This window comes from Onychomys torridus, chromosome 5 (assembly GCF_903995425.1).
Source record: "Onychomys torridus chromosome 5, mOncTor1.1, whole genome shotgun sequence".
Taxonomy (NCBI): Eukaryota; Metazoa; Chordata; class Mammalia; order Rodentia; family Cricetidae; genus Onychomys; species Onychomys torridus.
This window is the reverse complement of record NC_050447.1, coordinates 26,438,715-26,463,119: the sequence shown is the minus strand read 5'-3', so window position 1 is coordinate 26,463,119 and position 24,405 is coordinate 26,438,715. Positions and strand designations below refer to the sequence as shown.

At 33.5% G+C, this 24,405-nt stretch overlaps 1 protein-coding gene across 1 annotated transcript in view; it reads left to right on the top strand.

Moving 5' to 3' along the window:
- The window catches only part of Cdh8 (cadherin 8), a 370,913-nt gene that overhangs the window by 305,279 nt on the left and 41,229 nt on the right, over positions 1–24,405 (top strand). The window contains 1 exon segment of the mRNA XM_036187827.1: positions 4,839–4,956. Coding sequence (XP_036043720.1) covers positions 4,839–4,956 — 118 coding nt within the window.

Sequence of the window (24,405 nt, the reverse complement as noted above, 5' to 3'; positions counted from 1 at the left end):
ACATAGCAAAACCCCCAACATATTTAAACATGCCACTTAGGAAACACCAACTACATATATTTTTATGTCTGTTCAGTGTCAATAAAAATGAAGAAGGTGAGGTCAAACACGTGATGAAGGGTTAGATGTTTCAGAGTGGATTTATGAGGGCCCAAATCCTTCATATATATTTAAAAGACACTGAAATTCCTCACCCCCTTCCTGATGTCCTTTCTGAAGTTCTCCTTTTATGCAGCATGTTCTGAAGAGGCATCAGGTATGTTGAAGGCAAAGGGTGTTTCCATCTTTAAAAATGACAAAGGAAGTCATTGTGAATAAGGCAGAAAAGAGAATCCAGACTAAGACTGGATGGCTAAACAAATTAGCCTACATATTCTGTCAATAACTTTAAAATAGACATAAACTGTTATTACACCTGGGTCATTTTTCTAGTTTTGGTATTATTGGGTCATTTTGTACATTTCTTTGGGTATATTTCCTTTAATATCTGTAGTTCTAATTTTTTTAGTAAATCAAATTATTTTAACTTTATTTTCATGAAAAAATATCTTCAGAAAAAAAGCTCTCTTCCTTTACATCAGCTTCTAATTAAGTCACTGTAGGAGAAGTTAAAAAATAACAAATTTTTTTTCTAAGTGAGGGTATGCTCCATTTGCCTTAATGGTCATCATTATACAGCATTCTTAGAGAATGTACACATATATAAACACACACACACACACACACACGCACACACACACACACACACACACACACACACACACACATATATATATATACACAAAAAAAAATACTTTTACATTTCTGAATCCCTGGAGAATATTTCAAAAGTTGTAACACATTAGGACTTTCTCACCTTGTCTCCAGGTAGAGCTATGATTATAAATATTAATTTGATTGTGAATTTTACCATTCATAATCAGGAGGGAACCATAATAGTGTTGAAAGCAAAGACATGAGTGATGACATACATGGTTCACTTTCCAATCTACAACATGTTAGAAATGTAAGCTGAACTTTACTGAAATGCATATATAAAAAATGTGGAAGTTAGTGAACCTTGGGTGAATCTTTGCATACTAGTGAGGAAAATGTAGCTATTCTTTAATGAGACATGTTAAGGATGGGACATATGTAATGTTTTTGATGTACTAGTAAGCCCCTAAGGTTTACTTCTCAGGGTGTTATAAGGAGTAACAAGAATGAAAAAAAGTTCCAATCATCACATATTTATCTATCTATCGATTAAATTACACTTATTAATTAATTGCTTGCTACTGCTTGCCAGACACATTACAATACCACAGAGAGGGAAGAATCTCGCAGATTGTCATGTTTGGAGACTAAGAACAAATAAATGAGGAGTAACTACAAAAACTCTTTGGTAGTGTTCTAATTGATCACATGATACTCATGTTAACAGATGTGATCTTCAAAAATGTAAAATTATAGAAAATAAAATTGAATAAGAATTAAAAGTATCCCATACATATTTAGAAACATGTATAAAGTAACATATTAGAATCAAAATGATGTTGTGATACATAGTACTGAGTTTTTCTTTTTCGTTTCTTTCCTTAAAAGATTCCTTGATGAGTTTCAAGAAATACAATATCTGCACACTTCAGAATTCAGGCATGCTGTTGAAATGCATTTCCTTAATAATACCCTAAACAGCCTTTGGTTTATTTTTTTAATAGAGGAGCAGAAATTGTTTTTAGTATTTATTTCAACTGCATAAATTCATGAGATATTGTTAAGCCTTAGGTACCTTAGTTGCATAGGGAAATTCATAGATAGAAGGAAGATATCTAAACTATAAATTAGGTAGAGATTCTTCATCTGTAACTCCTCTGGACATTTTTATAAATGTTCATGCAAGAGATTCTTAATTCTTTTTAAATATCAATAGAGGTCACAGAACCTCACCGTAAGAACTCCGAGATTTCTGTTTGCCATCTCTGCACTTGCCTCAGTAACAAGACTCTTCTAGGGCTTTGCTCCCTTGAATACATCTACACTTCTTTTTAGTCCACTCACTAAACTAAGTGTATTCAGATGTTATTACATCATTGAAAAATCCAGCCTTCTTAATATGGATATCTTAATGAATTTTAATGGTACAAAGTCCTTCCAATGATCTACCAGCATCAACATTTAGATAAAATACAAAGTCAATCGTGATCTGTATTAAAACAAAATGAATCAACAAATATAGTTTAACCCAAAATGTTAACTGCAACCAGTTTATGGGATATTTGGAAAGTCAATTATTCACCATTTTAATCATATTCTTCCCAACATCTCATGAACTTAGCATGGCTTTACCCTTACAATAAACCCTTTCTGCCCTGGTAACTAAAACTCATGAGCACCACACTTTTTTTGTCATGTATTCAAAATGATTTTCAGACTTGAACCTGTAACAGAATCACATAGGTTATGGAAATTGCATATTGTTATGCCCTGCTCTGATACTTTATGGTTTATGAGGTTTGGGCATAAGACACAGAAATTACATGTCTAATGAGTCCTGGTTAACATAAATGATGGAGAAAGCATTCTTCATTTCCAGTATGATGATCAGACAAAAGTTCTAAGGTGTGGTATGGTAAGTAGCTGTATCCCTTTACCACAGATACAATAAATGGATTGCATGCATTTTTTTCATTATGGTGGATTCACTAATCAAATAACTTCTTTAATGTTGGTAATTTCATCAGTACATTTGAGCCTTTTCATATATAAGTATTATGAATATTAGTGCATTATCTAGGTATCCCATTAGAATGCACTTACTTGTGACCCCAAATTATAAGAAACTATCTCTTCAACTCTCCCATTCTTCATATTCACTCACATACAAAATGAATGACTTTTCTAACAGTCTAACCTGGTAACAGAAGCTCTGTGTAGAGTGTTGGGTAAACGGGTGAAGGAATGGTACAACTGATTCAGAGAAGACCCCTGTCATCCCTTTGACTTTATAACATGAGATTCTCACAGAGTTGTTCTTAAGTAAAGGGTTCAGTTTGTACTTGTCTCTTAAATAACTGTATATTCACACTGCTCCAAGGAGTTGTGTGCATTAGACATTTTCTTACCTTGTCCTTTCATTCAATTATTTTTGATTCTATAACTCCAGAGCTTTTCCATGCTCTTAAATACAAAAGATATATACTATTGTTTAGTAACAATAAATTATAATTCTTTCTTCTCAAAACAATAAATTATAATTCTTTCTTCTCAAATCTGGTTAGAGTTGGATAGCTTCCTTGTTTGAGTAACAATAGTTTTCTAAGAATCGAGGCATAATGTCACTAATCAGTAGCAATGCCCTTAATAAAAACATTAATAATGATCATTTCATTGTACATTTCATGACAGTATTATTTAAATTTACAAAAATATTCAGAATTTACCCATGAGAAACCACTCTGTGTTTTAAGCATAAAAAGAAACTAAGTTTCAGAATGTCTCAAATTACTCCCTTAGAGAAGGAACACTAAAGCTATGACTTCAATGTGGAAAGTTTAATTCAAGAAATCTCTCTCCTAACGATTGCCTCTGTGCTTAAGGATAAGTTGCACTTGCAGCTACTTTATGTCATAGGATGAATCAAACTGACTGCAATTATAATAACTTATAGAATGTAAATAGATAAATTTCTTAACAAATTTAAACATAATGTAAACATTAATTTTTAACTTTAATGCATTTCCTAATATATTGTATGGTACAATGCAAAGGCTCAAAAATACTGAAATTCAAAGATTGTAGTTCTCACATTTGAACAAGTCATAAATCACAAGGTAATGTCATGCACAGAAAGATCTTTTTTCTTTTTATTGAAAACTTTAAAGTCCAATGGAACATTCATATTCAAATATACACAATATATTTAGAACCACCATCATATACACAACATTTTATTATTCTCATAGCATCTCCCTGTTACTGCCACAATTCAGTCAGACTGGACTCATATTATAGTTATAAGCAATAGAAACATAAGCCATATTTTTTTAATATGTGAGCTCTTGTCCCATGTTTCACATTGAAGTAACAAATACCATGGAATCATAAATGAGAATTAAGATAATTCTCTATCATCCTGGAAACAACATGGCACTGTTAGTGTGGCTTTTGAAAATGAACCCAGTAACTTTGGTGTAGGATTCCAAGAGTCTGTGTCTATCTAAACAGTTCTCTGCACAGTAGCAACTCTTCTAATCTCTATCATCTATTTATCTCAGGATAAAATCCTAATCATTGTTTGCATATATTATTCACTAGCTTGAAAAACAGCATTTATTATTGGAAGAGAACACATGTAACTCCTCAAGAAGAAATCTTGTAGGGAGTTTTATGTGAGGGAAACTCTTTCTGGCAGCCACACATAACTTGATGTGTGAAAAAGTATTGTGAGGATTCAAGGTTTAAGTCTTCCCTCCAAGATCCTCCCCAAAGCCCACTCCAATCACTGTAACAGTTCCAAATCTCATTCTAGATGCCCGTAAATACTCAAATTGGAAAGAAACCTGTAATTGCCCAGTGGAATTTTCAAATACACTTAACTTTGCTATTTCAAGCCACAGACATCAAATGGAAACTAAGGTAATGCTCTTAATTTTCATCAACTTATCACAGCTGAGGTTTTAAAGTGATGGATTCTGCTCAAATCATTCTTGGCACAAACCATCCATGACAATTTAGAAAGCTGAAAATGAGTCTTTAGACCAAAGTACCAGACCACAAAAGGGATATCACTGGCCTATTACAAGCAATGGGAGCCCTCTGAAGTGATCAGAAATGCTGATGACAATTTTATGTTACAGGTCATTCAAACAGTAAGTGCCATGGACAAAGATGATCCCAAAAATGGACATTATTTCTTGTACAGTCTTCTTCCAGAAATGGTCAACAACCCAAATTTCACCATCAAGAAAAATGAAGGTAAATATGTTAGCTTTGTGAAGTGATGTAGGGTAGAAACTGAGAAATGGCATGCAGTTTCTCAGTTCAAATGGAAAATACAATTAAATATTTTTGTTATGAATAGCTGAAAGTCATTTTATCAGCCACATGGCAATGTAGTTATAGAATTTCCTCTTCCTAATATTGAAATTACAAATATAAAAATCCATTGATGAATAGGTATTTTGGACATTAGAAATTTATCTGAAGATAATTTGTTATTTTTTATTTCTTCCTTCTAGATCCTTATATTTTTTTCCTCTTTTTAGTTATTATATTTGTGTTTTAATTTTACATATCAGCCATGGGTAACCCTGTACTTCCCCCTCCTGCCCCCACCCATACCTTCTCCCCAGTACCTCCTCTCCATCCACAAGGTTTAAATGATCCCCAGGGGAGTCTTGGCTCTGGAGGATAATTTGTGTTTTATTTATCTAGTTCCTTGGGTTTAATATCTATTTTGGATACTAGACCTTTATCACAGGAGAAATTTTGTTTTCCTTAGTTTCTTGTGTCAATAACTATATTTTTGGTACTTGACATTTATCACATGAGACTTTAGTTTTCTTTTTATGATTTTTTTGTGTTCAATATGTATATTATTATTATTATACCTTTATCAGATGACATATTTTGTTTTATTTACCTAATTATATTCAATATATATTTTTGTTATTAATATTTTATTAGATGAGAATTTTTTAAAATTTTGCTGTTCAATAAGTGTGTTGTTCATATTAGACCTTTAGCAGATGAGAATTTTTGTTTTATTTACTTAATTATGTTCAATATGTATATTTTTGATATTAGACCTTTTTAATGTGAGAATTTTTATTTTATTTATCTGATTTATTGGGTCCAATATGTATACTGTTGATATTAGTTAGCCGTTAATCAGATGAGAATTTTTGTTTTATTTTTCTGATTTCTTGTGTTCAATACATATATTTTGTATATTAGACCTTTATCTAATGACAATTTTTGTATTATTTGTCTATTTTCTTGTGTTCAATATATAATTTTGGATACTAGAAAAAAAATCCATTGATGAAAACTAATGTTATCCCAGGGAATACCTCAATCACCTCCTTCAGTGCTTCCAAGAACATTGAGATCCTGAGATATCTGTCACAGAATGAAACAGTTTGCACTTTGTAGTTGTTAACTTTTAATTGAATGTTTACTAAGTCTTTTGGGAAGTCTGTTCTAATATTGCATGGATTGTGGGAACATAACAGAGGCATTTGTTTTAATCCTGTACCATCTTTAAATAGCAAATACCTCACAAAAACCTTCTTGAAGGACATTTCTTACCAGTATTATTTGGAAAATATTACACTAATTTTATTTCTATGTCTCTGAGTCACAGAGAATATTTAATCTATTTCATTATTTGTTGAGAGCCTTACTTATATGGTTAGTGTTCCTTTAACTATAGCTTATTGTAAAGTAAGATTGTAGTTCAGTCTCCAAAAGTCCATTTCATTTATATATTGATATTTCCTCAGCTGCCATAATTTGGAAAAGAAATTTTGACTTTAATTGGGCTTTAATATATTCATCTTAGACTTCCATTAGTATTCTCCAGGTTTGATTTCTGGTTTTCTTACAGGGATTTCTTTGCTTTCTAAATGTTCCATACAGAATTTATATTCAATTAGTATAGGAAACTTTACTTCATGATAGTAGTTTGGAATATTGCTATCTCAATGTGAAGGAGGCTAATGGATTTTGAGAAAAATTCCATTATGAAATAAAATATCATTTTATGGCTTAAATGTATCATAGCTTTGCCTTTCACCACAATGATACTGACCTCTTTTGGAATGCTTTGATAAATGTAGATGCATCACAGAAAAGGAAGCAAGAAGGTCAATATACAGACATTACTCACCTAGCCGGCTTCCATGATCATAAACATTAAAATGTCAACATTTCAGTCTCTCTCCTTAAAGATGCAATACTTGCATGTTAGTCATACCAATCAGAAACTCTTATGCAAGAATATTATTTTTATTCTCTTTATGGAAATCTTGTGTATATGCCTATGCTAAAAGCCCATTCATAAACACCAAACTGATCTGAGAATCTAGACTCATGGTCAAAATAAGCAGGGAGCCACATTAGTCTAGATTTCATCTGTTCTCTCTGAAATTTTGGAATTAGTAGAAAAAATAAAAAGCAATAGAAATGCTGAGTTACACATTTCAATAACCTTTCAGAGGACTATTTAAAGTTGCATGGATTGTCTGTTTTGTTTTATAACTAGAAAATAGAAGCCCAAGTTTTGGCCTGTCTTCTAGGTCTGAAAAGAAGACTGGGTGTTACAAAACAGCTCAGAGTTTTTTTTTTTTAAAAAAAAGGCATTCCGTATACTACAGTTGTTCATTTTAAATCATATAGTCATTTGTTTTGCAAATTGTGACTGCAAAATTTGTTTTTCTAAGGGGGAATATTTTTATTAAAGAGGAAGGACCTGCTGTTCATATTTATGTCCGGAAAACATCATAAACTAGGACTGTCTTGTAGAACGTAAGGCATTTGTTAACCGTGACTTTGGAATCAGGATCCAAATATTCAACATCCCCTCATAGAATAAATCATGATGCTGAATGCCTTTAGAGTAGATATATAAAGTTTATACACAATTTCCCTTTGCCTAGATTGTAAATTCATGGACTGATTCGTAGGCTACTATTGCTTTGCTGTATGGATACTTACTGTGAAAAAGGATGAAAGCAAGGTGTCTTAATAATGTGTGAAAACAATTAAAATAATCAAAGAGTTTGCCAATTTTAAAAGGTTTGTGTAGATGGATAGATAGATATGTAGTAGATAGACACATAGATGGAAAAGGGGGAAGCTGGTACATAGTGTGTAATTATTTTCAGTGTTAATGATGAGAGACTCTAAAGTTGATGGTGATGTTTTTGTTATTATTTACTGTGATATCTAATGTTGGAACCATAGGATAAAATCAAATTCTCTAATTATATTTGTAGCTATTAAACATTTATTTCCTTCTTAATCTGTACTTTTCACGATTAGGAATTGATGCTTTGCAACTGAGATAATCATGATTTATACATTTAAGACTATGAGAATAAGCCATTTAAAAATTTTGTAATGGCCAATACATTCAAATCCATACTTGATGGATGAATTACTCTCCCACTTCATGGAGACAGTTGAAAAGCTGTGCATTTTCTAAGGAACTTGTAGCCATGTCTTCCAACTCAAAATTATTGTGATATTTCTTCTTAACTAGATTGGTCCTCATGCAATCTTCACTTCACTAACTCATAATCAAAGACAAAATAAGATAGAAATGAGCTGTCTTTTTCAAACTACACAGTTGAATGATTTCACAAATAATTCTCCTTCTAAGTATATAGTAATAGCATTTCTACCATAATAAGATGGCCATTTTCAATATGGAGGAAAAGAACATGGAAGGTCAAATATGAAGAAACATTTATATTATGCACACCTAAAACTCAGAGCACCTTGAATCTTTTAATTTTATGGGATAGACAATATGGTAAAGTCATATAAGCTTCTTCATTTTATAATTGGGTGAATTTATAAACAAAGAGTTTTGCTGACTGCATTTCATTATTGGTTTCAATTCTAACTGTGGAAATGGAAATACCCAACAACTCAGTACAAGAAGACAAGGAAGATAAATGGACCTTTTACAAATACCAAAATATCTTGCTTTCAGGAAATCTGAGGTCTCTAGAACCTGCTTTTCTCCAGCCTGAACACTGTAGGTAAAATAATTTTTGGACTAGAATTGCAGCATCACTGGCTGCTGAGATGGGAACTCTTGTGGCTTGTATCAAAATATTGAACTGATTTAACATGTGAAAGGAGAATACTGTGAAGCTCTTTTCTTTAAGGAGAGCTCATTAAAGGAAATACACAGAGAGCTTAAAATTACTCTGTACTTTGTTATGCTGGAGAAAAATCTAGTAAAGGAATCAGAATCTCAAATTAAGTTGTTTCCCCTCCCCTTGGAAACCTTATACTTACCATTAAATACTGCTAAAAGACATCCACTGAAAGACTGTCATTGAATCTCAGTGAGGACCCACCAGCGTAGTATACATGAGGAAGTGAGGCCCAACACCAGCACTACAAAGAAAAACATAAATAAGAATCTCACTCTGAACAAATAATTTTGATAATGGAAATTACATGAATGCTGAATAGAGATTTTTAGTAAATATGTCTTCATTAGCTCAATATCTATAAAATATCTATTATTCAAATTAAATTATTATTCATGTCTTTTCCTAGGAATTCTAATTCAACTGATGGCCTACTTCAAGAACACATGTTTAATACATTTTATCCTATCAAATATCCATTGTAAAATATTATTTCTATAGATAAGTTACTGTGAGTATCAGTTTTCTCATCTGCAATACCAGGATAACAGCACCTAGCTTCCACAGACCTGTGCTAGGATGAATATATTTAAACTCAGACTGAGACATCTCTGAGGATGTGGAAAACCACTCATCAGTAAATAGGACATGATCTTTTTCTGCATGAATATTATTTCTTAACCCTTTATCACTCCTCTAGGATATCGTTCCATCTAGGCCTCTTTAAAACTTTTTCTCCATAGATTCTTTTTTATATACAGAGCAGTAATTTTTAAAGTGACATCATCGACAAAGACACTTACACTCACTGAAAGGCTTTGCAACCAATCTCCTTACATTCCCCAAGGTCTTATTTTAGAAAGACAAGGGACTTATAAAAGAAGAACAAGGAGGAGAGGGATAAGGTTCTGAGACTTAGTTGTGAGTAGAAAATTTTTCCTCTACTTTTTAAAATTTCATTCACCAAACCAAAGCTCAGCTTTCTCTCCACAGTGGCCACTCACTTCTCAATGCTTTGAATCCCTTGCTATCCTAATGCTGAGTATGGGAACATTTTGCTTAGATTGTCAACATTTGTTGTTGTTGTTTGTTCATTGTTTTGTATTTTAACCTTTGATTGCTGCCAGCTAATTTCAAATTCTTATTTTCCCCAAATCAAAATTTGTGGCCTAAACCTAAAGCAGATTTTTTTTTTCTGATCACAAGCCACCCAGACTGAACATCTTCTCTTCCCTGGAACCATCAAGAAATCTTTTCTTTTATTCAGAATGAAGAAAATTTCCTCTTTCTTCTGTAGTTAAGTGAGGGAAATGCCTCCAGGCTGGACTTGAGCATTAGCTCTTTTAGTTGCTTAACAGTTAATGGATAAGTCATGAGTGCTCTTTCAGACTAGCATATGCCTCCTTAACTTCTTCCATCATTCTACAATTATTTGACCAAAGAAAAATCTATTATAAATTACATTTCTTTCCTCAAGTGTCCATTCCTAGGAAGACATTCCTTTAGCAATACCACACCCATTGTTACTGTTTTTTCCAGACAATATATCTACATTGTGGCTGTATGAATATGATAAGGGATGTCTTTTCTTTATTCTACCATGGGGACACTGCACTCAATTTCTATAGTAAACATTTCCATAGCATACCCACCAAAAATAAATAAATAAATAAAAGCTGATATTTCCATATATTTTTCAACCATGTTCATAAACAACATGGGACTTCCTTTTCAATCATAAAATGCATGACTCAGTTTTCACTAAGACAAGGGGATCTCTAGTATATAAAATAAGACTATGTATAATATTGAAAAGTCTTCTGCTTTAGTAATGCATAATTTATTGTTTATTGTTATGCTTATCATCAGCATATTGTTGATAAAAACCATTCATGTTATAAATTTCAGTTATGGACAAAATATAAGTTAAGAGTTGAAAATAGATCTATTCTATTCCATTCTAAATTATTTATGACTATACAATTGAATTCCAAGAACAAGGAGCTTTTATTTACTTGACCTCATTTTAGTTTCCATATTTAAAAAAAAAATCATAGGGTAAGTATATCTTCAGAAACAAAGAATTTCCTTTGCAAATAGTGAAAAATCTTAAAATCATTACTCTGTTCATATATAAAAAAATGCCCTTACTGTGTATTTTCAATGTGTGTTATGGGAGATAATTTAGTTCAGACACTGATAACTGCTGCTATTTAATTTAGAAATGCATAAATTTATGTGTATTGTCAAAGTTGTTACTTTGTTCAGAGCTCCTCTGTCAATTTGCTAGTAATCATTTCCTGTCTTTGCAGAACATTCCTTTTTTCTTTTCCTGGTTAATAATTTGTTTTTAAATTTCCTTTTCATTTTATATACCAACCACAGTTCCTCTTCCTTCCCCTACTGCTCCTCCCCACTTCCCCACATCTTAGCCATCCACGGATCCTCATGGGGATAAGGCCTCCTTTGGGGAGTCAAAATCTGGCAGACCAAGTTGAGACAGGACCAAGCCCCTTCTCCCTGCATCAAGGCTTAGCAAAGTATTCCAACATAGGGAATGGGCTCCAAAAAAGCCAGTTCGTGCACTCTTGTATCTGGCATAAGTCTTGGTCCTATTGTCAGGGACTCCACACACAGATCAAGCCACGCAAAACATCACCCACATTCAGAAGGCCTAGTTCAGTCCCGTGCAGGTTCCCCAGCTGGCATTCCAGACTCTGTAAATTCTTGGTTTGTCTGTCTCTGTGGGTTTCCCTATCATGATCTTGACCTCTCTTGCTCAAATAATCCCTCCTCCCTCACTTCAGTTGAATTCCAGGAGCTCAGCCCAGTGTTTGGCTGTGGATCTCTGCATCTACTTCTGTCAGTTACTGGATGTAGGTTCTATGATGACAATTAGGGTAGTCACTAATCTGATTACAGGGGAAGACTGCTAGGAGTCATCTTTGTGGATTCTTGGGGATTTTCTTACTATCAGGTTTCTCCCTAACTCCATAAAGTTTGCTCTGTCAAGAACATTCTTTTACATGAGAGCTTTAAAAAAAAATAAACAAACTACTAAACCATATGGCCACATTTACCTTAAAGTTACATTTTTATTTTCAAGATGCTAGAGCATAGACTCTTTGACAATGTTGTTCTCTGAGACTTATTTTAAATAGCTTTTAAAGAAAAATATAGGGGTCTACAAAATACCAGCAGATGTGTATAAAACAACTTAGAGTTTTGTTGTTGTGGTTGTGTTTGTTTTTAGTCAGGCTTATTTGTACACTGCTACTGTTTACATCATTGGAGAATAATGCTATTTACTGATTTATCATTGATTTCCAAGCTCAGGAATAGATCTTAGAAGTCTGTGGGTATCAAATGAACATGACTCTGCTCTGAAAAACAGAATCTAGAGTAAAAATTGAATGTCAAAACAAAATGAACTGTCAATCTATGCAAATTTTCCTTTTCTTAAAAAAAGAAAAACCTACTAAATGTAGTTGACAGTCATGTCATCTCTGTTCAACAAAGAAGTTTGCATTTTGAATTAATTTGAACAGTTTGTAGACAAAACATTAGGAATACATGACATTCTGTTTGGGCATGTGACCTGAATGATGCACACCAACCCCTGAAGTTCCCACAGATTAGTGTAGTAGATAGAAGCTAGATGTAGATAAGAAGTGTGAAAGAAGGGATGGAAATTAATTGATGACAACATGAGAGTGGGAAATATTCATAGTTGAACACTGCAGAAGTTGACTGGAGTGAATTATAATAAAGGATTAAAGAGAACCCAGGAAAACAGAAATTTCAGGTTTTGTAATAAGCAATATGCACATTTGGAATTTTAATCTTCTGTTTATCATCTATCAGAACTTGTACAAATAAGGAACTGTATTTTTATTTTAACTCTCAGGTGCAAATAATATTTACTCTTATTTTAGTTTAATACTAAAACATTAAGTGAGTGAAAACAAAAATGCTACTGTGAATAATGTGGCAAATTGGAAATAAATGCTAGCTAACTTCTCTCTTTCTTCTCTTTCTTATGCAATTCTTGTTGTGCATCCTCAATCGATTATATCCACTCACTGTTAAAAATAAAAATGTTACAAAGAAACCAGAAATAGGTGTTTGAGAGATAACTAATACTACGTCTTATTGGGCCTCATCTAGTGGGCCAGCACTCTAACATGTCAGTGAGCTGTTCTCATGAGTAAAGCAGAGGTAAATGAGAAAATGGAAAGAAGATTATTTGTATAACCTAGGTGGTTCATTGAATACATCCCTTATTATGGTATAACAAGAAAAATAAAATAAAAAGCATCAAAGTTTTGGAATTTTCCAGACCATTAGAAAATACATAGAGTTCTTGGAAAATGGGATATGAGTGGAATGACACCATTTTAAAACCTGGAATGACATATGAATAGTGAACTGAGCTGGTATTGAATGATAATCACAAGGTTAGAGTGCATTAAAAATAAAACAACATGTCATTAAAGCTGGCTGTCAATTCTGTTTTCCACCATTCTGCCCATAAATTCTTGGTTCATTCTTTGGATTAAAATGCTACACTTGTTAAACATTAAATTCCTTCCCCTTCACTCTTTGTGGAATGTAAACCTTTCACTCACTGCTTTCTCTATCAAGCTAATTTTTAGTCATTGATAATAGCTCTAGGATCTTGCCTCCTCGTCTTTATTGTTATCAGGTTTGGTGAGGTATGCCCTCTTTGCTTTCCTTTGCAGTGACTCATGGTTCCTGCTAAGGCATATGTGAATCAAGAAATGTCTCCTTCACTTACTCTAAGGTTATTAATAATATATCATATCTTTATTCGCTCATTCATTTATTTGATATCCATTTATTTTGTGGCTCACACATGTCAGAGAGTGCTCTGTGAGTTGGGGATAAAGCACTGAATAAAATAGATATTGACTTTTCCTCCTATATAGTGTATTTTGTTCTCCTTGGGATTCACATTTTGAATACCAATTGAATTCTCCAAGAGGATGCCATAATTTAGCAGGAGTATTTGTCATATAGTGTAGAAATTCATAGGCTGTTCTGCAGAGTACTCTGATTTAGGGTGGAATGATCCACATTCTAACTTCTATGCTGTCATAAAGTTCCCTTAGATCTTATCCAATTTGTGAACCTACTCCTACATAAAAAAGAATTAGTTTTCATTGATTCTATCATTTCCATCTTAAAGAAAAATTGACTAGTCAGAGTGATGATATCAATCTATAATCACAGACAGCTGATTCTCGACTGAATTTCTTATTGATGCTTCTGTCATGAGAAAGTCTGGATGAGGAATGTTGAAGCACACTAGTACTGTGCATGTATAGCTGCAACGTCAAGATATGCTTGTGAGTCCTTTACAAACACATAGTGACCTATGGGTATGGTGATTTCAGTAACCATACAATGTGTTTTCTGTGAATGACATTCTATTTTGTTTATGAAAATTTAATAGTTGTGATCTAGTTTTATTATACATAATTCATGCCTCTACCTACTTCTATGCATGGCTGTCTTGTTAATCAAGGAAAGTTTTAGCTAATTCTCAGTATATAATATTTACAGTGGGCATCTAATTTATAAAGAAGGCATTAGATTGATTTCTGGGCATGAAGTTGGGTATATATTGCATCTACTGCTTAGTCTATTAGCTCCTACAGATGTTATGAAGGGATAATGGCTGATGTACTTTGTAAAGGAAGATAGAAATTACTACTTACACACCAGGATGGGTTACTTAGTAGCTTTGATTCCATACCTGAAGCTTGATTACTAGAATAACTTCCCTCAATTGTTTGTCTGAATTATTATCTGATTTTTGAGACTGCTTATCTTAGTGATTTGGGAAACAAAATTAATCTTTACACAGTAGACTGAGTACAACCATCTTTCTACAACTTTTTTTATTTTCTTTGGTTAGTCTATACTAGTTTCATGAAGGTCACTTTATCATTTACTTCCCCCTCAACCTGGGACTTCACCTTCTACAAATATCAATGAAACTGTTACTTCTAGACTACTAAGGCTCAACAATTCTAACACACTGGATGCCAAAAAAAAAAAAAAAAAATGTACAACCAGAAGGAAATTTACAAACCGGATCACTAGCTAAAGGATGATTGGATAACCTGTTTAACATTCTATAATAGAACATACTACTATTAAAAAGGAATTGCTACAATGAACAAATGAAATAATGGAGAAAAAAGCCAAGGGAAGAACCTGAAATTTATGTAGCATACAATATATTATTTTTATTTTTCAACTTTCAAGAGAAATCATGTAAATATATGGAAGTGATATTTACTCCAGAAATTGCAGGCTAACATCTCCATATATTGATACTAGGTACTACTATTAAAAGATTACTGTTCTATGTAGCTGGAGTTTTCCTGATCCTGCCTGGCCCATGGTCAGGATAAATCTCTCTCACCTGTCAGTCCTGCAGCTGCTTAGACCCACCGAGTAAACACACAGAGACTTATATTGCTTACAAACTGTATGGCCATGACAGGCTTCTTGTTATCTAATTCTTCTATCTTAAATTAACTCACTTCTATAAATCTATACCTTGCCACATGGCTTGTGGCTTACCAGTATTTTAACATCTACTTCTCATTATGGTGGCAGGCAGTGTCTCTCTGCCTCAGCCTTCCACTTACCACAATTCTCAAGGCAACAAGACAAAATATAGGTATATATTATATGATTAGGTAAAGAGAGGAAATGAGGAAAAATTATCTGAGTATTAATATTTGCAAATGTCTAAATTGATGGTAACATTGTCAAGAAATTGGCTTAAGATGTAATATAAATAACATTATATGGCATAAATATAGTTGTTTGGAAAATGCAAGGCATGATTATAATGATTATGAATCAAGTTCATGTATTTTTTGAATTTGGAATTCTCATGATTTTGGAATTTGGCCATTCTTTAATGATTTTAAGATAAGCACATACACTTTCATTAGTGTTTTATGTTCATGTGACTCAATGATTAAAATATGTGGATATTTTCTTCTAGTATTTTATATGGCCTGCCATCTGTCATTTTCTCTGTGCACTACAGAGGAGGAAACCAGCTCAGATATTGATTTCAGTCTTACCAGTCACCAGCTATCTTTGAAAACTACCTGACGATTTTTATTCCTGGAATGGTTGCTTAAGATAAGTGCTCATGGCCAGGCAGTGGTGGTGCCCGCCTTTATTCCTAGCACTTGGGAGGCAGAGCCAGAGGGATCTCTGTGAGTTTGAGGCCAGGCTAGTCTACAGAGTGAGATCCAGGACAGGCACCAAAACTACACAGAGAAACCCTGTCTCAAAAAAAAAAAAAAAAAGAAAGAAAAAAGAAAAGAAAAGAAAAGAAAGAAAATTGCTCATATTTTACTTTCTCTTTTCATAAGATGTGCTTTTATTTTTCAAGTGATGAATCCATTTATCTTCAGCTAAACACTGGGAAAAGATGTCCCAATATCAGTTTGCATAAAACTGGAAATTTTTAAAAAAAGGCAAATGAAAATTGTCTATTGCATTATTATATTGGTATAACACAATGTACTAATGGGGATAATTTTTTTTAAATTTTAGAGATCTTAAAAATCTAGTATGCATTAAAAAGAAGGAAAAATTATTTAAAATGGCTTTCTACTTGGTTAAATGGGTAAAACAATGTTTGTGTCTCAGTCAGAGTGCTTGGATTTGATCTCCGGTCTGATATAATATAAGGAAAAAACTGATTCTTACTAGTTGTCCTTTGATATCTCAAAATAAATAGATAGGTAAATGGTAAGTAGATAGATAGATAGATAGATAGATAGATAGATAGATAGATAGACAGACAAATATGTGTCTAGATGACAGGACTTCCTGTAGCACTATGATCCATATCAACAGTATTCCTATACTGTTTAGAAATAGCAGCCTGAAGTCTTAATGATTTAAAGTGAGGGACACCTAAATGTAAAAGTCCTGAGTTATACACATATTCTCTTTCCTTGATACTTATAGGGTATCATGTTCGTATGTAGCAAACTTTAAACTTAGCTTCATATCTATGCCCACATCACCCTGAACTTGCTTGTTTCCCCTGGATACTTGGCCTGTTTTCTTGTATATCCCAGTTGAACGCTTACCGGGATACCATAACATTCAGTGGGCTAGGATCTTCCATATAAATCACAAATCAAGAAAAATGTTACCACAGAGTTGTCTAGAAGGCAGTCTTATGGACCCAACTATGAATTTAGATTCCTCCTTTCCATATGTTTCTAGGTGTGTGTCAAGTAGACAAAATAAAACTAGCACAGGGATGTTAAAACAAGAGGAAATAAAAGAAAAACCAGAATGTTCTATATTTCAATGAATAAAATCAAGAACTGTGTATTTATTTATAAGTGGAACTAAAAGAAGATTGAGTTCTTATAAACTTAATCATAATAAAATTGCTGGTGGAGATGATGTAATTGAGATCAACACACTGAATGACATGTAGACATATTGTAAGTTAAAAGAAAGACATTTTCAAAGGGAATCATTGATTTTATTATATTAATCAATTGCTTTGTTCCTTTATAGAATCTTTGAAAATAACTGATACATGATTGGAAAGGAATTACTTGTTTATTTCCATAAAAAGTACTCTTTGTTGTCATTACTGTAGATTGAACCAAGGTCATGCATACAAGGCAATCTCTCTCTCTTTAAGCTCCAGGCCCAAACATAAATGTATAATTTCCAAAATTAATTGAAATCAGAGATCATAAAATCCAAATCCTAGCTATGCAAGGTTCTCATTGAAATGGATCATTGAAGTATTTTTTGAGTCATAATTTTTAGCACATAACTTGGGGTTTTAGTATCTGGAAATTTCATTTATGGGGGCCTTTCATTCTCAAGAATACAGTGCTGTTTATAGAAGATAGAGATGTTCTTAAGGTGTCTGATTTATTTCACTTAATATCTGATTTCTTGTCCCAAACATTTTCCTTGAAAATGACATATTTTTGTGTTTTAATCATTTAGTTTTCTATGCAAAAATATACATGCATACATGCACAAATATAGATATTTGTGTGTATGAGAAATGGAAGTAAAGGTAGAACTAACTATCTGGGAAGAAGTAGGCTAAAGGGAGAGGCCAAAAGAGCAAACAATAGGAATTTGAATACAGGAAAATTACATGACACACTCATACACACACATGAGTTTCACAATGAAACACTTCACTTGTACAATAAATGTACACTGATAATAGTCTTAGAACTTGCTTAACAATAATCCATGTGGAACCTAATTGCAAGTTGGTGAGACCTTGTGGTTTATGCTAGTAATATTTTCGGGGAAAAAATCTCACAATAGTTTCGGAATCTCTACTTTGAAGTCTTCCCTGTTTATCCCTATATACTGTGATTTCAATGATTAAGTAGGTTTCTATTTAAATTGATAACATGGCATCAGAATTTTCAAGAACAAAGAATATAAACTACATTAAGAACTACTGTCTTAGTTAGATTTTCTATTGCTATGAGGAAACACTATGGCCAAAATCATCTTGGGGAAGAAGGCTTATTTGGCTTATGTATCCCAAGTCACAGTTCATTGTGGGAAGACAAGTCAGAGACTCAAACCAGGTAAGAGCCTGAAGGAAGCAGCTGCTGCAGAGGCCATGGAGGGGTGCTATTTACTGGCTTCCTCTTCATGACTTGCTCTTCTGGTTTCTAATAGAACCTAGGACCACCAACTCAGGGAAGGCACACACAATCAACCGGGCCCTTCCCCACAAATCACTAATCAAGAAAATGACCTACAGGTTTCCCTCCATCCTATCTTATGGATGCATTTTCTTAATTGAGGTTCTTTTCTTTCAACTTTCTCCACTTTGAGTCAAATTGACATAAAACCAGGCAGTACAAAGAGTCAGGCTTTAAATATTGCCACCTCTGATTGTCTTTCTACAGAGTACCACGGAGCTAATTTGGTTTGTTATGGTTATGTCGGATTGTGATTACTTTGATAGAGATGCTGAGGTTATAAGCAGAGTCCCATGTTAGTAATGTTGTAAATTCTATTAAGTCTAACTCAGATTACTACTCCCAAAATACAGTTACAGTGATAAACTGGGAGAGGTTATTATGTCCCGATAAGCTCCGGAATCCCTGATTGCCTCACTACTTGGTCTATTTTGTGTTAAGATTATGGAAGCGGAAAAAAAAAATCACATTATGATGAGCCTGTGTCTGTCAATATACATGGAATACAGTAGCCAGAGCATGACAGAAATGTTTACAGCATGATAAAAATCAAAACAAGTGATTTTCAATGACCTCAATAAATGGTCACTGACTGAAGAAGAGTAAGTGAAAGCATTTAATATAGCTTCTTTCAAAAGAGCTTCCCTCAAAGGACCTAGAGAGACCAATGAATTTACTAAACTAAATGACGTGCAAGTGGTAGAATTCCCATTTAAATTATCTACAGCATAAATAAAAGTAGGCTCAAGAATAAAAAATATGCAAGGTTTAAATGGCTTGTCTAGTGATCACTGCCTTATGCTAGAAGGATGTTTCATGAATGTGGTCTTTCCTAAGCCACTATTTCTGTCATATGCTTACTTAACTAGAGAACACAAAAGCTAGCTTTCGGATGAGAAGGCCTTCATAGATCTCATGGTTCGACTTATGGAACAAGAGGACTTGTCTACCATATATTTTGCACCAGTTCTTCAGACTGTGGTTATGTTTGGCCTAGATTATGGACAATTGATCTCACTGAGCAGTTCTCTGTATTTACAGTGGTGAAATGTTCTCACATCTGCTATTCCATTATGATAGTTGTTCTCTGTATGTAACCTGCCTGTGGAAAAGAAGATACTAAAAATCACCCGGTAATTCCCCTGAAAACTTATGAAGTGCCTCTGTCTTAGTTTCAGAGTACATCATCTCATTGTCAATCTTTTTAGCCCATAAGTCTGTAGTTTTGCTAAAGTGAACCTGCCTTTAATTCACACTCATCATTTAGCTAACAGCAGCCCTTTGCTTCTAAGTCCTCTCTGTCTGCTGGAGTGCCTTGATTGATAGCTCCATCACAGTCAGAAAAAGCGGAGGAAGGTCGATTTTAAATGGAAGTCTGAATCAGTAAATACAGAGTCAGGTAGGCAGCATGGGTAGGCCAGTGGCATCAGTGCTGTGGTTGACTTCAGTGAAGGAATTCCTTCACTTTCCCTGGGAAGCCTTTTGGTAAGAAACAACTCTCCTGTTCAGGAAGTTATGAATTGCTGTTGTCTAGTATGTGATCTACATTGCATTACATGGTGATATGTCACTGTGAGATGTGACATAATATAATGTAAGTGACAGATAGCTAAAATTTTACAACATGAAAACTTTTTTTATATCCAGAATCTGCTATCAAATTTGATAGCAACTATCAATCCATTTTTTTTCTGCAGATAGATCAAAAGCCTGATGTTCATGAAAAGCAGGTCATTTCAAAACATCCACAAATACTTCAGTGCCTATGCATCTTAAAGATAATAAATCAGTTTAAGAAATACTTTGAAAGCTACATTAGTCTTTACTCAAATTTCATTTTTCCTTTGACTACAACAATATTGTTTTACAGTGTGTTTATTTTGTGAATATTACTAAGAAACAATGATTATATATATATATGTATATATATATACACATATATATACATATATATGTATATATTGTCTTGTCTATTGCAATGAATTGCTGCCAGAGGTGCCTTTATAATCCAGGATACATTGATAATATATCATAATTTCACAGCTAGAGGAAGTATGCTGGGCTGCACTGACCTATTAATCTTAGAGGTCATTATCAATTACCCTGAATAATCAACCTTATCTGAAGGCTGCCCAAATGAATGAACGTTTTCTGTTTATCAAGTCCTTAAAACAGGACATTGCAATCTATGCTTTAAATATGCAGATAACTTTTTGGGCTAAAGGGGCAGTTACAGAATCATTTTGTACATCATATCTGATTTTGTTTTGTTTTGTTTTTCTCTCATCTCCCAGTAGTCCCATCTATATGATAAAAATTTGTCCAGAATGAATGCATTCTGTCTTTTTATAAACCAGACAGTCTCTAAAAATTATTATTTATTACTTGTGCCAAGAGACAGGTTTCATCAGGACATTAGTATGTTTGCAGTTAATACAGTTTGGTTACTTTATCCTTCTGTCATCCTTTTGTTAGACAAAGATTTCAATGTCCTTTCTTATATTACATACATATGGAGCTTCTGTGAATGAAACATTGTTGAGAAAAGTGACCACAGACCTTGTGGACACCTAGATTCCACAGTATAACCAGCTCTCATCACCCCCAAAATGCCCACCCATAATTAATCTGGAAACAAAGCAAAGGGCTCTGTCTTGCTATAAACTTACTTACAACTATAATCCATGTAAGGAAAAGAAGCTCTAGACTCAATGTTGTTCACTTTGGAACACAATACGTAGAGTAATCCCACTTCTGTACACTCTGACTGTGCTTTCAGAAAGACACTCTGAACAATGTAGACTAACCCATAGTTGTCCCTGCCAAGAAATGATGAATATCAGACACTTTTCTCTGCCAGAGTCAAATGGCACTGGTAAAATAGATAAATAAATAAATAAAGACACAAACATGAATAAACACTTTAGTTTTAGATACTCAGACAAGAATAGCAAGCCATTGAATTCATTTTTTAATGATTTTGGGGTTTGCTGCCTTCTTTTTGCATTTGTGGAGATGCTTTAAGAATTAAGTGTGATAGCAAGAGGAAGCTGTTGCCATGGAGTTTGATGTGTAATCATAGCTAGCACTTATTTGCTACTAAGTTCTTTAATTGTTACAGTTAATGATAATGCATGTGAGAAGCCTGAAAAGTAGAATGTGCTCTTTCTATAGCATGCATCTGCTGCTACTATTTGCTTAGAATTCAGAATATATATATATATATATATATATATATATGTGTGTGTGTGTGTGTGTGTGTGTGTGTGTGTGTGTGTGTGTGTATGTGTGTAAAACTTATGGGCCTTCATTTTATTCACATACATCACACTTCATTGATTTTTATCTTTCCTTTAGGATTGCTCCAGCACCTCACAATACCCATTGTCCTCAGCCAGTGTTAATTTTACACATAATTCATTTAATAGCAGTAGAATAACAATATCATCAAAGTGTTTAATATTCTTAAATGGCATCAGATTGTCAGGAATATCTAGAAGTATAATCTGAAAGTGATTTAGATGTCTTTGTGAATGTTTCCAGAATTTTAAATTCTATCTTATTCTGTGCTATGAATGGACTCATTTTCTTCTATAGATTCAGAAAAGGCATGTGAGGTCCATTCTCACTATTATATCCATTTTTCTGCCTCCACTGATACAGCATCTAATAAGTAGTATGTAAACTGACACAACTGTACCTATACAAGCCAGCAGGTGACACATTAAACTTTGTCCACGTGTCTACTGATTTCTGTCCTAGACAGCTTATACTGTGAGAATCATTTCCTGCACTGAAATACATACAGGACCAGTGAGTAGCATTTGGGTTTTCTAACCAGGAATCCATAAGTACTAAATTCTATTAATTTAGGCTTCTAAAATGAATAATTCTTTTTGTCATTGTGTTTCAGCCTGTCTCTCTTTTAAGTAAACTAATTAACACTTTTAGCATTTTGTCTACAAAATGTCCTGCCATGGTCTGCAAATTCCTGACATATTTATAAGTGCATTTTACTTGTACAAAAGAATGGGTCTCATTGTGTATATAATAGGTTTCATAGAGGTATATGAAATGCTTTGGTTACATTCACCATAATAATTATTTTGTAAAAAGTCATTTTTTTTCTAGTAGGTAGATGAGAAAAGACAACAGATGGAATGAATATGATCCACATCCCTTATATGCATATATAAAAATGTCATAAAGAAACCAATTACTTTTTACACTCAACATGAACTAACAAAACTCCAAACTAAGAGAAGAGAACCCTGAGGAAATTATTCCTTTTACCAAATATGTTTCTTATTATGATTTTGCTGTTCTGTAAATTGCTTTACATCTTCCCTGTTTACTGGAGAGTTTGTACAGTTTCATCACCTTCATGTGTTTAATAAGAAGGACTGCTCTTCCAGCAATTGCTGCAAGTCCCCTAATTTCCTCTTTAGCATCTTCTCCATCAGTCTTAAAAGAAGATATGTACCTAATAGTGTGTCCTCTTTTAAAGTAATTATGTCTTCATTAAATGATTAGTCAATAAAGCAAACTATCCTAAGATTAAATATATAACAAACTACCCAAAAGTTAAGTAGCCCAAAGAAATGTTTTTTATTTGCTCATGAGGATAATTTCATGATTTTTTATGTTTAATTTTATATTTCTAATTTCATTAATTCATTTTTAAAATTTAACATCATTTTTTATGATTCCAAGCATACATGTAAATAATGGGTTATGATTATATTCCCTCCCCATTACCTCATTTACCCTTGCTCATTCCTACTGGTCTTCTTCTTTCCAAGTACACAATTTCATGTTTTGAAGCTTCTTCCAAATGCCATTGAGTTTAGGGCTACTTGTAGCAGATTATTTACTGAAGTGTGGACAGTTTACTAGTAGCTATACAATTTAAGTAAATGATACTTCATCCTTTGAAAACCATTCATTGACTCTAGATCTTCAAATATGGCTGGGTGTCATGATCATCACCAACCTGCCCCAGCCACATCCATGCTTAAATGTTAAAGGGCTTGATCCCTATGCATTCCTTATACATGATATTCACAGTTGCTGTGTGTTCATAATTTCAAAGGCCATGTGGTAACCAAAGGGTAGGGTTTCATAGAACTCTTCCTATCTTTTGTCCCTAACATTCTTTCTGCCCCTTCATTCAATATTCTCTTTGGTTTGAAGCGAGTGATACAAATGCTCTGTTTAGGGTTGAACACTCAACAATTATTTATTGGCAATACATTGATCAATTGTGAGTTTTTCTATTAATTTCCTCCTAATGCAAAGATACTTCTCTGTCCAAGTGAGAGCAGTACTAGTATATTAGTATGCTTATTAAAATTTCAAAAGCATTTAAGCTATATGTGTAATTTTAAAAAAAACAGTAGGGGATCTCACTCATCTCACACATCCCCCACAGCCTGTGGCCACTCATCTGTGGGGTTTTGACCAGTTTTATGATGCTAGGTACATATTTCTTTCTGTGGAGCATGTCTTAAATCAGATCAGAAATATTTCAGGTTATCCTTCTCCATCCCAAAGAGTCATTGTACAACTGGGTATATTTTGCCCCCAGCAGAGTGTTATTTTACCATGCTGTGTCTACAGCTTGGGAAGACTATGATCTTTCTCTCAGAGCAGCCTACATGGTACCTCCTGGCACTTAAATGTTATAACTAGAGAGGGAGCTTTCAACTCAAGGTAAGACTGATTTATTTGTGTCCTGTATCCAAACTGTGTACAATCTTGAG